General features: G+C 41.3%; 1 protein-coding gene across 8 annotated transcripts in view; it reads right to left on the bottom strand.

Moving 5' to 3' along the window:
- Positions 1 to 15,729, bottom strand: part of LOC112226586 (unconventional myosin-IXb) — a 76,437-nt gene that overhangs the window by 47,080 nt on the left and 13,628 nt on the right. For all 8 annotated transcript variants that reach the window (XM_024391008.2, XM_042308211.1, XM_024391015.2 and 5 more), the window contains one exon: positions 513 to 607. In XM_024391008.2, coding sequence (XP_024246776.1) covers positions 513 to 607 — 95 coding nt within the window. The remainder of the gene's footprint in view (positions 1 to 512; positions 608 to 15,729) is intronic.

Below are 15,729 nucleotides of genomic sequence, written 5' to 3' on the forward strand. Positions count from 1 at the left end.
TATTGAGATAAACGTTTGTTATTGACCAAATACTTATTTTCCTCCATAATTTGCAAATAAATTCATTAAAATCCTACAATGTGATTTTCTGGATTTTTTTTCTCATTTTGTCTGTCATAGATGAAGTGTACCTATGATGAAAATTACAGGCCTCACTCATCTTTTTAAGTGGGAGAACTTGCACAATTGGTGGCTGACTAAATACTTTTTTGCCCCACTGTAAATAAACCAATTCAATTTTACCCAGAAACTCACTGATGAAAATGTGGTTGCCATTCAGTGAGGAAATATAGCCTGGTCCCAGATCTGTTTGTGCACTTGCTATAAGACGTTGGCAAGAAAGCAGAAACAAACAGGCACCCAGGCAAGCCTAAAAAAAATTAACCATCGCACTGATTTAAAAGTGAACGGTATCTTGTTTCTGTGATGATACAGCCATCATGCAGCGACAGGTGTTGCTATGGTATGAAATATGTCATGCAATACATGATAACACAAACACACTGCCTCACCCTCTCACCACCCCACTCTTTAGATAGTTGACCCGGATGAACTTCCCAAAGCGGCTGGAGTTGTTGTTCTGTGCCGTCTTCGCGTTGCCAAATGCCTATTTAGAAACAGAGCGAGAGGAGACATCAGTTTTTGTAACTGTAAATAGTGATACAAATACAGTGCCTTCATACCCCTCAACTTATTCCACATTTTCCTGTTACAGCCTGAATTCAAAATGGATTAAATATATTTTCCCATCCATCTACACACAATACCCCATAATGACAAAGTGAAAACATGTTTAGAAATTTTGGCAAATTGATTTAAAATGAAATACAGAAATATCTAATTCACACCCCTGAGTCAATACATGTCAGAATCACCTTTGCCAGTGATTACAGCCGTGAGTCTCTGGGTAAATCTAAGAGCTTTCCACACCTGGATTGTACAATAGTTGCACATTATTTTTTTAAATTCATCAAGTTAGTTGTTTATCATTGCTAGACAGCCATTTTCAAGTCTTGCTATATATTTTCAAGACAATTTAAGTGAGAACTGTAACTAGGCCACTCAGGAATACATATCGTTTTGGTAAGCAACTCGTGTACGTGCATACAGAAATTATTCAGACCCCTTCACTTTTCAACATTGTTATTATAGCCTTATTCTAAAATTGATTAAAATAAAAGTCTCAATCTACACACAATACCCCATAATGACAAAGCGAAAACAGGTTTAGAATTAAAAAACAAAAATACATTATTTACATAAGTATTCAGAGCCTTTGCTATGAGACTTGAAATTGAGCTAAGGTGCATCCTGTTTCCATAGATACTCCTTGACATGTTTCTACAACTTGGGAGTCCACCTGTGGTAAATTCAATTGATTGGACATGATTTGGAAAGGCACACACCTGTCTATATAAAATGTCCCATAGTTGACATTGCATGTCAGAGAAAAAAACAAGCCATGAGGTCGAAGGAATTGTCTGTAGAGCTACGAGACAGGATTGTGTCGAGATACAGATCTGGGGAAGGGTACCAAAAAATGTCTGCATCATTGACGGTCCCCAAGAAAAAGTGGCCTCCACCATTCTTAAATAGAAGAAGTTTGGAACCACCAAAACTCTTCCTAGAGCTGGCCACTCAGCCTAACTGAGCAATCGGTAGAGAAGGGTCACTCTGACAGAGCTCCAGAGTTCCTCTCTGGAGATGGGAGAACCTTCCAGGAGGACAACAATCTCTGCAGCACTTCACCAATCAGGCCTTTATGGTAGAGTGGCCAGACGGAAGCCACACCTCAGAAAGAAAAGGACATGACAGCCCACTTGGAGTTTGCCAAAAGGCACATGAAGGACTTTCAGACCATGAGAAACAAGATTCTCTGGTCAGATGAAACCAAGATTGAAATATTCACCATCCCTATGGTGAAGCATGGTGGTGGCAGCATCATTCTGTGGGGATGTTTTTCAGCGGCAGAAACTGGGAGCTAGTCAGGATTGAGGGAAAGATGAATGGCGCAAAGTACTGAAAGATCCTTGATGAAAACCTGCTCCAGAGCGCTCGGGACCTCAGACTGGGGCAAAGGTTCACCTTCCCACAGGACAACGACCCTAAAGCACACAGCCAAGAGTGGCTTCGGGACAAGTCTCTGAATGTCCTTGAGTGGCCCAGCCAGAGGTCGGACTTGAACCAGATGGAACATCTCGAGATACCTAAAAATTGCTGTGCAGCAACGCTCCCCCATCCAGCCTGACAGAGCTTGAGAAGATCTGCAGAGAAGGGGAGAAACTCCCCAAATACAGCTGTGCCAAGCTTGTAGCGTCATACCCAAGAAGACGCAAGGCTGTAATCGCTGCCAAAGGTGCTTCAACAAAGTACTGAGTAAAGAGTCTGAATGCAATATGTATATTTTTTATCAAATGTGCAAAAATTCTAAAAAGCTGTTTTTGCTTTGTCAGTATTGGTATTGTGTGTGATTGTGTGTGATGAGGAAAACAATATATTTAATCCATTTTAGAATAAGGCTGTAATGGAACAAAATGTGGAAAAAGTAAAAGGGGTCTGAATACTTTCCGAATGCACTGTATACATATATTTGGCCTTGTGTTTTAGGTTATTGTCCTGCTGAAAGGTGAATTTGTCTCCCAGCATCTGTTGGAAAGCAGACTGAAGCAGGTTTTCCTCTTGTATTTTGCATGTGCTTAGCTCTACTCCTTGCCGATTACAAGCATACCCATAACATGATGCAGCCACCACCATGCTTGAAAATATGAAGAGTGGTACTCAGTGATGTGCTGTGTATGCTCCAAACATAAAGTTTTGTATTCACGATATAGGTTATTTCTTTGCCAATATGTTTTGGAATATTTGTATTCTGTACAGGCTTCCTTCTTATCACTCTGCCACTTAGGTTAGTATTGTGGAGTAACTACAATGTTGTTTATCCATCCTCAATTCTCATATCACAGCCATTAAACTCTAACTGTTTTAAAGTCACCATTGGCCTCGGTGAAATCCCTGACCAGTTTCCTTCCTCTTAAGAAGGATGCCAATATCGTTGTAGTGATTGGGTGTATTGATACAGTATTAATTACACTTTGAATGGTGTAACTTCACCATGCTCAAAGGGATATTCAGTGTCTGCTTTTATTGTTGTTTACCAATCTACCAATAGGTGTCCTTCTTTGCGAGGCATTGGAAAATCTCCCTCATCTTTGTGGTTGAATCTGTTTGAAATTCACTTCTCGACCGATGGACCTTACAGAGAATTCTATGTGGGGTACAGAAATGCTGTAGTCATTAAAAAAAATCATGTGAAACACTATTGTTGCACACAGATTGAGTCCATGCAACCTATTACGTGACTTGTTAAGCAAATGCTTACTTCTAAACTGATTTAGGCTTGCCATAACAAAAGGGTTGAATATTTATTGGCTTAAGACATTTTAGCTTTTCATTTCAAATAACATTTCCATAATTCCACTTTGACATTATGGGGTATTGTGTATAGGCCAGAGAAACAAAAAGCGCAATTTAATAAATGTTATATTCAGGCTGTAACACAACAATATGTGGGAAAAGACAAGGGGTGTGAATACTTTCTGACGGCACTGTAAATGCTTCACAATTTACAAAAAGTGAAATTAGCTGAAGAAGATATCATAGAACCAAACATATAAGATCTCCTAAGCCTGAGTGTACCACTTACGGAACTCTGCTATTCAACCAGAAGGCTTCTTCATATTCCGTATATATATCGAACGGCGGCTTCTGGTAAGATTTGAGGGGGAGGGGTGTGTTTCCCTATAAACAATTCCTGTTGTACCAAAATTGAAAACAAAATGTCTACTTTGACATTATGGTGTATTGTGTGTAGGCCAGTGACACACAATCATCATTTTATACATGTTAAAAGGCTGTAACAACAAAATGTGGAAAAAGTCAAGGGGTGTGAATACTTTCTGAAGGCTCTGTGTTGCTCTGAGACATTAACTAAATCTGTTTGACGAGCGGATACTGTATGTTTAAAAAGGTCCAATGCAGCATTTTTTTATTATCTCAATATTGTCACGTTCTGACCATCGTTCGTATGTGTTTTCCTTGTTTTAGTGTTGGTCAGGACGTGAGCTGGGTGGGCATTCTATGTTGTGTGTCTGGTTTGTCTATTTCTATGTTTGGCCTGATATGGTTCTCAATCAGAGGCAGGTGTTAGTCATTGTCTCTGATTGGGAACCATATTTAGGTAGCCTGTTTTGTGTTGGGTTTTGTGGGTGATTGTTCCTGTCTCTGTGTTTGCACCAGATAGGACTGTTTAGGTTTTCACTTTTCTTGTTTTGTATAGTCTGTTCATGTATTCATGTCTTTATTAAAAACATGAATAACCACCACGCTGCATTTTGGTCCGCCTCTCTTTCACCAGAAGAAAACCCTTAAATTTCTAAAACACTTTAATGTGGATGCTGCCATGATTACGGAAAGTCCTGAATGAATTGTGAATAATGATGAGTGAGACAGTTACAAAATGCTAACCTCCCCTGTTATTGTAATGGTGAGAGGTTAACATGTCTTGTGGGTATGATATTTGTGCATCTAATTTTCTCATCATTATTTATGATTCATTCAAGACTATCCGTAATCATTGTAGTGACTCAGACGGCATCCTTAGCCATTCTCAGCGCATTTTCAGACCAGCTGGCTGGTGTGTTTACGGACATATTCAATCTCTCCCTATCCCAGTCTGTTGTCCCCACATGCTGCAAGATGGCCACCATTGTTCCTGTACTCAAGATGGCAAAGGTAACTGAACTAAATTACTATTGCCCTTTAGCACGCATGTCGGTCATCATGAAGTGCTTTGAGAGACTAGACAAGGATCATATCACCTCCACTTTATCTGTCACCCTAGACCCACTTCAATTTGCGTACCACCCCAATAGGTCCACAGACGACCATCACACTGCACAATCCCATCTGGACAAGAGGAATACCTATGTAAGAATGCTGTTCATTGACTACAGCTCAGCATTCAACACCATAGTACCCTCCAAGCTCATCATCAAGCTGGAGGCCCTGGGCCTCAACCCGCCCTGTGCAATTGGGTCCTGGATTTCCTGACGGGACACCCCAGGTGGTGAAGGTAGGAAACAACATTTCCACTTCGCTGATCCTCAACACTGGGGACCCGCAATGGTGACTGCGTGGCCATGCATGCCTCCAACTCAATCATCAAGTTTGCAGATGACACGACAGTAGTAGGCTTGATTACCAACAATTACGAGTCAGCCTATAGGGAGGAGGTGAGGGCTCCGAGTGTGGTGTCAGGAAAACAACCTCTCATTCAACGACAACAAATGAGATTATGGATGCACCGATATGACATTTTTGGCCGATACTGATATCCAATATTTTCCAATAAAAACGATGCCGATAACGATATAACAATTTTTTTGCAGCCTTTTAAACATTCTAGTACACTTAAATAGTTGAACCCACACACACTGACCAAAAAGTTGTTGGCATTTACCTATGTCCCAATTACCAGTAAAACATAATCAAAACCTATTTTTTTCACTGTGCTGTTTCATTGTTCAGTCTCAACCAGGATTTCATCATTTGTCAAGCAGTGAAATTTCAGCTCAGTCTGTCCATGGCGCCTCTTCCTCGGTGCCCACTGTCACTGTGTCCGTTTCCATCTTGTCCAGCTGTGTCTAACATTCCACGTAAACCCTGTTTCTTGTCTGTGTCGAAGTAGCGGTCCTTGTACCTAGCATCGAGCATAGTGGTGACACAGTAGAGGCTCAGTGAGAATGCCACCGAATCACTTGTTCACAGCCTCTAGTAGAGTACTTTTCTAAGTTATGCCAACACTGACCGTCGGGTTGTTGAGCAGGTGTTTCAATACCATGACACGTTATCACGTCTGCTGCAGACGCAGTTGAGCTTATTTCTCAAGTCAGCTGTTTGAATGGCGCTAGGAGTGTTCATATTTCCAAGTTACAAACATATTCTCAAATTCCATTCAAATGGCAGCAGTGGTATGAGAACAAGCCCATTCTTGAGCATGCAACACGGCTTTCCTCAGTACGAAATCCTTGTCGACCCTATGTGCTGTCAGACACAGCATGCTCATGGGGCTGACATCGCTGATCCTAAATGTCAGTCGTGAAGCTAATTGCAGTCACGCCCATAGATGTGCACTTCAACAATACTGTAACTCCGGTAGGGTAACATCAAAAAATAGCGCTTACTTGGGAGTCTGTACCGGTGCTCGCCAGTCGGCGAAAGCCAACATCATCCATGACAGAGAACAGTTGATTGTCAAGGGCATGAATTCCATTATCTTGGAGTTAATGGATTTCGCCTTTTGAGTTGCCACGCTGAAATTCTTGCTCTTTCAAATGACTGATCGACTTGTTGACTGCTCGATCCACACAGCAGACATTGTGGGCTATGTTAGGAGTGCTGTATTGCACGTGTAGCGCTATATTTTTAGTGGCGTCATCACGTCATTTACCTACATTATATAGGTATGCACCTCAGCTTTCGGTTTTGCACATAGGCGTTAAACTAGACATCGGGCCGATGCCGATGTTGGCATTTTTAGCTAATATCGTTCGATTCCGATATGCTTACCGATCGTGGACTTCAGGAAACAGCAGAGGGAGCACCCCCCCACATCGACGAGTGGACAAGGTGAAAAGTTAAGTTCCTCAGCGTACACATCACGGACAAACTGAAATGGTCCACCCACACAGACAGTGTGGCGAAGAAGGCTCAGGAGGCTGAAGAAACTTTGCTTGTCACCTAAAACCCTCAAACCTTTACCGATGCACAAGTGAGAGCATCCTGTAGGGCTGTATCACCGCCTGGTACGGCAACTGCACAGCCCATAACCGCAGGGCTCTCCAGAGGGTGGTGCGGTCGGCACAAAGCATCACTGGGGGCAAACTACCTGCCCTCCAGGACACTTACAGCACCCGATGTCACAGGAAGGCCAAAAAGATAAAAGACAACAACCACCCGAGCCACTGCCTGTTCACCCCGCTACCATCCAGAAGGCACGGTCAGTATAGGTGCATCAAAGCTGGGACCGAGAGACTGAAACACAGCTTCTATCTCAAGGCCAGACTGGTAAACAGCCATCACTAACACAGAGAGGCTGTTGCCTACGTACATACAGACTTGAAATCATTGCCCACTTTAATAAATGGATCACTAGTGACTTTAATAATGCCACTTTAATAAAAATTTCACATATCTTGCATTGCTCATGTAACGGATGTGAAACGGCTAGCTAGTTAGCGGTGGTGCACGCTAAATAGCGTTTCAATCGGTGACGTCACTTGCTCTGAGACCTTGAAGTAGTGGTTCTCCTTGCTCTGCAAGGGCTGCGGCTTTTGTGGAGCGATGGGTAATGATGCTTCGTGGGTGACTGTTGTTGATGTGTGCAGAGGGTCCCTGGTTTGCGCCCGGGTATGGGCGAGGGGACGGTCTAAAGTTATACTGTTACACTCATCTCATATGTATATACTGTATTTTATACCATCTTGCCTATGCCGCTCGGTCATTGCTCATCTATATATTTCTATATATTCTTGTTCCGTTCCTTTACTTAGATTTGTGTGTATTTAGGTAGTTGTTATGGGATTGTTAGATTACTTGTTAAGATATTGCTGCACTGTCGGAACTAGAAGCACAAGCATTTCGCTACACTCGTAATAACATCTGCTAACCATGTATGTGACCAATAACATTTGATTTTGATTTGATCCACGTGTTTAGAAACAATATATTCTTATTTACAATAAAAGCACACCAAAATGACAATACATTATTTACTTTTAATTTCTATTAGACACAAAATAATCTGAAACATCCATACAAACAGCAAATGCATCCAACAAGTTTGTAGATTCACAAGATTAATGTGTGGAGAATTTTCTTTGTTTGGGGACCTAAACCCCTCCCACAGCTGTTTGGCTCTGGTTAATAGATGCATTCAGATAACACAATGGTTGACTAATAACATGTTACAGTTGTGTGAAGACATCAGGGTCGTGTTAAGTAGGCTAACACCGCAGCAAAACACTTACTAACAGCTAAATGAAAATTACCATCTTTTTCCTCAAACAATATATTTTATAATTTCAACAGATGACAGAAAATGACCCTCTAACTGGACATGTTTAGGTAGTTACCTCTGTTTCAAAAAATATTTTCACAATTTTGGGCCCACTGAACATGACCCAGACTCCACCCCTACAGAAGAACAGTATTTGGGTTGAGGTGGTGGTGGTGTATTGGAGGATTCCAATGAGTGCTACAGTACAGTAGGGGATCCTGTCTTGACGGGTCAGGGCTGTGCCTTCACAGGCACCTATACAGCCTCCGTACACACAGTATTACTTTAAACACCCTGATCCTATCTCTCCCCCCAATCTGTCTGTCTTTCACATTTTTCCAATTTCTCTTTTCCCCCCCTTCCCATCTCCTCTGTCTCGCTCTTGCTCTCTTTCTACCCCGCTCTCTCTCTCCTCTCCCTCCAAATCTGACTCTTCGATATCTCGCTCCCTCCCCCTCCAACAGCCAAGTGTGCCAGTAAAACTGACTGCTAGCCTGAGGAATGTTCCTCCCTCCTGTCCACAGTGAAGTAAACACCATGAGTTATCATCCTCTTTCAAACACAGCTTTTACTTTCCAACAAGAAATATGTCTTGGCTTGTTCTGGTTTCTCCACTCCTCTTTCCCTCTCTCTCGGTCTCTCCACCTCTCCTCTCACTCTGTCTCCTCTAGCCAACGCCCCAACACAGCCTCCATAATACACTTTCCCCTACGGAGCTGTAGGGCCCGAACAGAGCAGCAACAAACCCCTCCCTCACACAATAACCAGCCAATCAGCTACTCTCTGATTGGCATGTGAGGGACAGAGGAATTCCCAATAGCAGTTTGAGTCATTACGAGGGAAAAAAAGGAAAATGAAGAAGTAGACCCTAAACATAGGGACCTAGAAATAGTCAACAGCTCTTGGTCTTGTGTGTTTATTAAAAATAGTGTTCCTAACCATACATCTCGGTTTGCCTCTGCTGTGTTCAAGGAAGTGGAATGGAGCTAAACCAAAGAAAAATACACAGAGGAAAAAGTTCCAGCTCTAAATGATCACTGCCTGAGGGTTTGCTGTAGGCCAACTCTGGAAAGACAAGTTTATTGTAGGCCTATGTCTCCTAACCATGTGAAGTGACTGTAGTTTTGGGCATGCTCTCAGATAGAGGGAAGTGGGGCCTAGGTCCCTGCAATCATAGCATTAACTCTCATAATGGGGAGTCCATCAGGACACCAGAGATTTGTCCAAAACACTGTAGATAATCTGGGCCTGTTTTAAGAAAATGTCTCAGAGTAGGAGTGTTAGCCTGATGACACACACTAAATGATTCCGCTGCTCTGTTGTTCGCTACATACTTTAATCTGAGACTGCCATCATTGAAGTTGTTTGTGGTGATGAGGGGCAAGAGGGGACTTTTACAAAACAAAGTAATCAGATGGGTTCATCTCTAACCAATCACAGTATCAAAGTCTATTACGAACTTTCAAACTGCCGCTATACCTACTTGTGTTCTGGCTCTGGCCAAATCAGAAGGCCCCGAATGTGTTCGCATTCGGTGAAGGGTCAGGGGAGGTAACTCAGATCCAGGCTCATTGCGGATAAGAAACCAACGTCCGTGAGCGTGCCGTAGCGTTTGCCCCGGAGCAAGAAGCCTGGGTAGCCAGGCAATAAGAGTGCTGGTCTAGGATCAGTTTAGCCTTTTAGATCATAATGAATAAGATTGGAGGGGGACACGGAGTAAATCACATTACTTCCAAAATACTATAGTTTACTACATAGCCTAAAAATACAAATGTATCACTCATATGTCTCCCGCTTCTAAAAGGTAGGCCATAGCTCAAGATAAAGTGCAAGTCTCTCCAACTCTGCCCTCTTCAAACTAAGTCAAGCCTGTTGGCTGATTATAGCCAAGTAATACTGATAGCTTAATATAAATGCGCCATAGGAGAATCTCGTAGTTTAACCTATGCTATTTCTTATGTTATTTTGATATTGCCTATAGGGCGCAAAATTGCTGGGACCATGGCTGTCAAGTGAGCTGCGTCACATATGCCTAAAATAACATTGAGGGACTGAGGTTGGGCTTGGGACCAGTTATTGCGGTAGTGGGTGGGAGTCGGACAGAAAGTCAGAGGGTGCAGTATGAAAAGCTACGGGTGCAGGAGGGATGAAGAAATCAGTCCCATGCAGACCTTGCTTATTAGTGCCAACTGCAGAGGCACACCTCAACAAGGCACACCTGTTAATTGAAATGCATTCCAGGTGACTACCTCATGAAGGTGGTTGAGAGAATGCCAAGAGTATGCAAAGCTGTCATCAAGGCAAAGGGTGTCTACTTTGAAGAATCTTTTGATTCTTTTACTTTAAAGAATCTTTGATTCGGGAACAGACTATCTTGGGAAGAGGTGGGAGTGTGGGGCACAGCCCTACATTGTGCCTTATGTAAGTCGTTACTAATGACAGTACTGCACTTATACAGTAATAACAGAACAGTGGTCTAAGCAGACATACGCTGCTTTCAGAAAGTATTCATACCCTTTGACTTATTCCACATTTTGTTACAGCCTGAATTCAAAATGTATTAAAATGCATCTTTCCCCCTCATCCATCTACACACAATACCTCATAATGACAAAGTGAAAAAATGTTTGCAAATTGATTGAACATGAAATACAGAAATATCTCATTTATACAAGTATCCACACCCCTGAGTCAATACATTGTAGAAGCACCTTTGGCAGCGATTACAGCTGTGAGTTTAAGAGCTTTCCACACCTGAATTGTGCAACATTTGCCTGTTATTCAAGCTCTGTCAAATTGGTTGTTGATCATTGCTAGACAACCATTTTCAGTTTTGACTTAAATTGGCTTGAAAATCTAACTCGGCCACTCAGGAACATTCACTGTCTTCTTGGTAAGCAACTCCAGTGTATATTTGGCCTTGTGTTTTAGGTTATGGTCCTGCTGAAAGGTGAATTCATCTCCCAGTGTCTGGTGGAAAGCAGACAACCAGGTTTTCCTTTAGGATTGTTCCTGTGCTTAGCTCCATTCCGTTTCTTTGTTATCCTGAAAAACTCCCCTGTCCTTAACGATTACAAGCGTACCAATAAGATGATGCAGCCACCACTATGCTTGAAAATATGGCGATGTACTCAGTAATGTGTTGTATTGAATTTGCCCCAAAATTGACACTTTGTATTCAGACAAAAAGTTAATTGCTTTGACCATTTTTTTGCAATTTTACTTTAGTGCCTTATGCAAACAGGATGCATGTTTTGGAATATTTTTTTATTTTTTTCTTCCTTCTTTTCACTCTGTCAATTCGGTTAGTTTTGTGGAGTAACTACAATGTTGATGATCCATCCTAAATTCGATCACAGCCATTAAACTCTGTAACTGTTTTAAAGTCACCATTGGCTTCATGGTGAAATTCCTGAGCTGTTTCCTTCCTCGCCGGCAACGTAGTAAGAAAGGATGCCTGTATCTTTGTAGTGACTGGGTGTATTGATACACCATCCAAAGTGGAATTAATAACTTCACCGTGCTCAAAGGGATATGGGAATGTCAGCTTTTTATTAGATTTTTTACCCATCTACCAATAGGTGCCCTTCTTTGCAAGGCAATGGAAAACCTCCCTAGTCTTTGTGGTTGAATCTGTGTATGAAATTCGCTGCTAGACTGACGGACCTTACAGATAATTGTATGTGTGGGATACAGAGATGAGGTAGTCGTTCAAAAATCATGTTAAAAACTTATTGCAGTTATCCTGCAGTGCCAGACGTGTCCCCCTGCTTAAGCCAGTACATGTCCAGGCCCGTCTGAAGTTTGCTAGAGAGCATTTGGAGGATCCAGAAGAAGATTGGTAGAATGTCATATGGTCAGATGAAACCAAAATATAACTTTTTGGTAAAAACTCAACTCGTCGTGTTTGGAGGACAAAGAATGCTGAGTTGCATCCAAAGAACACCATACCTACTGTGAAGCATGGGGGTGGAAACATCATGCTTTGGGGCTGTTTTTCTGCAAAGGGACCAGGACGACTGATCCGTGTAAAGGAAAGAATGAATGGGGCCATGTATTGTGAGATTTTGAGTGAAAACCTCCTTCCATCAGCAAGGGCATTGAAGATGAAACGTGGCTGGGTCTTTCAGCATGACAATGATCCCAAACACACCGCCCGGGCAACGAAGGAGTGGCTTCGTAAGAAGCATTTCAAGGTCCTGGAGTGGCCTAGCCAGTCTCCAGATCTCAACCCCATAGAAAATCTTTGGAGGGAGTTGAAAGTCTGTGTTGCCCAGCAACAGCCCCAAAACATCACTGCTCTCGAGGAGATCTGCATGGAGGAATGGGCCAAAATACTAGCAACAGTGTGTGAAAACCTTGTGAAGACCTCTGTCATTGCCAACAAAGGGTATATAACAAAGTATTGAGATAAACTTTTGTTATTGACCAAATACTTATTTTCCACCATAACTTGCAAATAAATTCATAAAAATCCTACAATGTGATTTTCTGGATTTTTTTCCCTCATTTTGTCTGTCATAGTTGAAGTGTACCTATGATGAAAATTACAGGCCTCTCATCTTTTTAAGTGGGAGAACTTGCACATTTGGTGGCTGACTAAATACTTTTTTGCCCCACTGTATGTGACTTGTTAAACACATTTTTACACTTTAGGATTGCCATAACAAAGGGGTTGAATACTTATTGACTCAAGACATTTCAGCTTTTCATTTAGAATTAATAAAAATACATCTCTAAAAATTATTCTACTTCGACATTATGGGGTATTGTGTGTAGGCCAGTGACACAAAATCTCCATTTAATCCATTAAAAAAAATCAGGCTGTAACAACAGAAATGTAAAAATTTAAGGGGTGTGAGTTTCTGAAGGCACTGTAATAGAGTCAAGATCAAGACAACAAGATATTTGTATCTAAAAGAAACAATGCTAAAGTAGTGTGTAGCTTAGTAAAGAAGCAGGACTATAAATGAGAATGGCACCGGCACAACAATTATATGGAAAACTACACACAGATTTCTACTGAAAGAGAACCAATGGCTCTCATTAAGCTTTTTGTCATAATTTTGTACAACTTATGTTACTGTATGTTACAGTTTCAGACAGTGGTCTACGGGCTATTGTGGCTAGTTGAGCATAATGTAGGCCTATCAACAAAACCAATGGACCAAATGCCATAACCCCACTGGGCAAAAACTGGTTGAATCAATGTTGTTTTCACATCATTCTCAACCCCAAAATGCAATGTGATGACGTTGAATCAAAGTGGAAAACCCATTGGATTAGAAAAAAGTTAGCATAAGGGAATTTCATATTTTTTTTCCCACCCAACTTCTAACCAAAATCCAATGACATGGTGAAACTTTGTAGATTTCACGTTAGTTGACAACTCAAAACAAATGTAAATCAAAACTAGACGTTGAATTGACGTCTGTGTCGTGGGACATTTTCACATGGATATAACTGTTGACTTCTATGATATCGCCTACAATAGCCAATATGTGGTGTTCAATGTAGGCCAACATTCCATTAGAATTTATCAAAACATTATGCTTGGCATTAACCATTTTAGGAATGATGTTTAACTTGTCACAATTGGCCAAAAAATGTGACTGAAAGTGGCATTATATTGTGCTATGATGCAAGAAACCGCTTTAAATGAACTGTTATCATTATTATTACCATTAAGAGAATCATACAGAAATGTGTGCTACCCTCTGCCTATTGGCTTATTTGCATTTTCAAGCCTGTCTCAAAATAGGACACTTTCCCTTTAAAAAAAGCTCACCTGACTTGCTTTTCAAAGACAGTTAGACATGTACAAGTTTTGTGCTCTTGTAGGAAACAATCACTCCCCCATTGCTGAGCAAAATTAGCTATAACTGGGCTAGTCACTCACAAGCTAGGAAAGAATATCGACATATGTGCACACGCGGCTTTGTTCTGTGATCTCAAATGGGCATATAGGCTACTCTACAACCGCTCATGCATGCTTGTGAAATAGAACAAGGCTACTCCGATGCACTCTTCAACCTACAACAAAATAACCATATATCCACTGTAGAGGAAAGATGGTGTACATTTTAGTGAAGTTCAATCTCGTGCATCTCTGATTGGGCTTGCAATTCTTCTGCGCGGGACTGCTCCAGGAGCTTTGTGGTTGCACATGTACGTAGCTTAGAGGGAACACTGGCCAGAGCATAACTGAGACAGAGTGACTAGCTGGCTGATTGGCTGTTACAGAAGAAATCACTGCCATTTTCTGTGGTAAAGAGACAAGTGGTATTCATTTCACTGAAAAGGTGTTCCCCCATCAAACCTGACTGAGCACTATTCACTCAGCAGCTGGAATGCAGCTCTGGCAGAACTGTTTTGCTCACTAGCCCTGAAAACTGAGTTACTCATTGCTACTCATCCAGTTGTAAATAGCAGTGATAAACAAACAGAGGAACAACAATGTCTTATTCAATGAAACATGAAATATTGTTTGTGATGTGGTTGCAGTGGGTAGGTTGGAGGTCACACTTCCAGGCGCAAACAGTAAGCTCTCTGTGTGTGTGTGTGTATTTTCTACACACGTACATAGTTTCCTGTCTGCCCTAGAGTGCCTCGTTTATTGCATAATGAGCTGAGTTCTCATCTGAAGACTGTTCACACAAAGAGAAACTCAAACTACTGCAGCTCTGACCGGGGTCTCGCCTCTGCATACAAGTCTAGCTCAGTAACACTTCTCACTTTATTATGAAGTCTTCTTATGCTTTATTAACATTAATAGTACTGATGTGACAAATAGACAACTGCCTTCTTATTTTTAAATCGTTTTTTACGTTAAAACAATAAGAATAAAATCACAAAATTCCACCTCAATTCACAATGCAGTATAATGGTCTTATTATGTACTGTATGTATTAGAGGTCGACCGATTAAATCGGAATGACCGTTTAATTAGGGCCGATTTCAAGTTTTCATAACAATCGGTAATCTGCATTTTTGGACACTGATTATGGCCGATTACATTGCACTCCACGAGGAGACTGCATGGCAGGCTGACTACCTGTTATGCGAGTGCAGCAAGGAGCCACGGTAAGTTGCTAGCTAGCATTAAACTTATCTTAGAAAAAAAACAATCAATCTTAACATAATCACTAGTTAACTACACATGGTTGATGATATTACTAGTTTCTCTCGCTTGTCCTGCGTTGCATATAATCGATGCGGTGCCTGTTAATTTATCATTGAATCACAGCCTAATTCACCAAACGGGTGATGATTTAACAAGCGCATTCACGAAAAAAGCACTGTCGCTACACCAATGTGTACCTAACCATAAACATCAATGCCTTTCTTAAAATCAATACACAAGTATATATTTTTAAACCTGCATATTTAGATAATATTGCCTGCTAACATGAATTTATTTTAACTAGGGATATTGTGTCACTTCTCTTGCGTTCTGTGCAACAGATTCAGGGTATATGCAGCAGTTTGGGCCGCCTGGCTCGTTGCAAACTAATTTGCCAGAATTGTACATAATTATAACATAACATTGAAGGTTGTGCAATGTAACAGCAATATTTAGACTTATGGATTACACCCGTTAGATAAAATACGGA

The sequence above is a fragment of the Oncorhynchus tshawytscha genome, linkage group LG28 (assembly GCF_018296145.1).
Source record: "Oncorhynchus tshawytscha isolate Ot180627B linkage group LG28, Otsh_v2.0, whole genome shotgun sequence".
Taxonomy (NCBI): domain Eukaryota; kingdom Metazoa; phylum Chordata; class Actinopteri; order Salmoniformes; family Salmonidae; genus Oncorhynchus; species Oncorhynchus tshawytscha.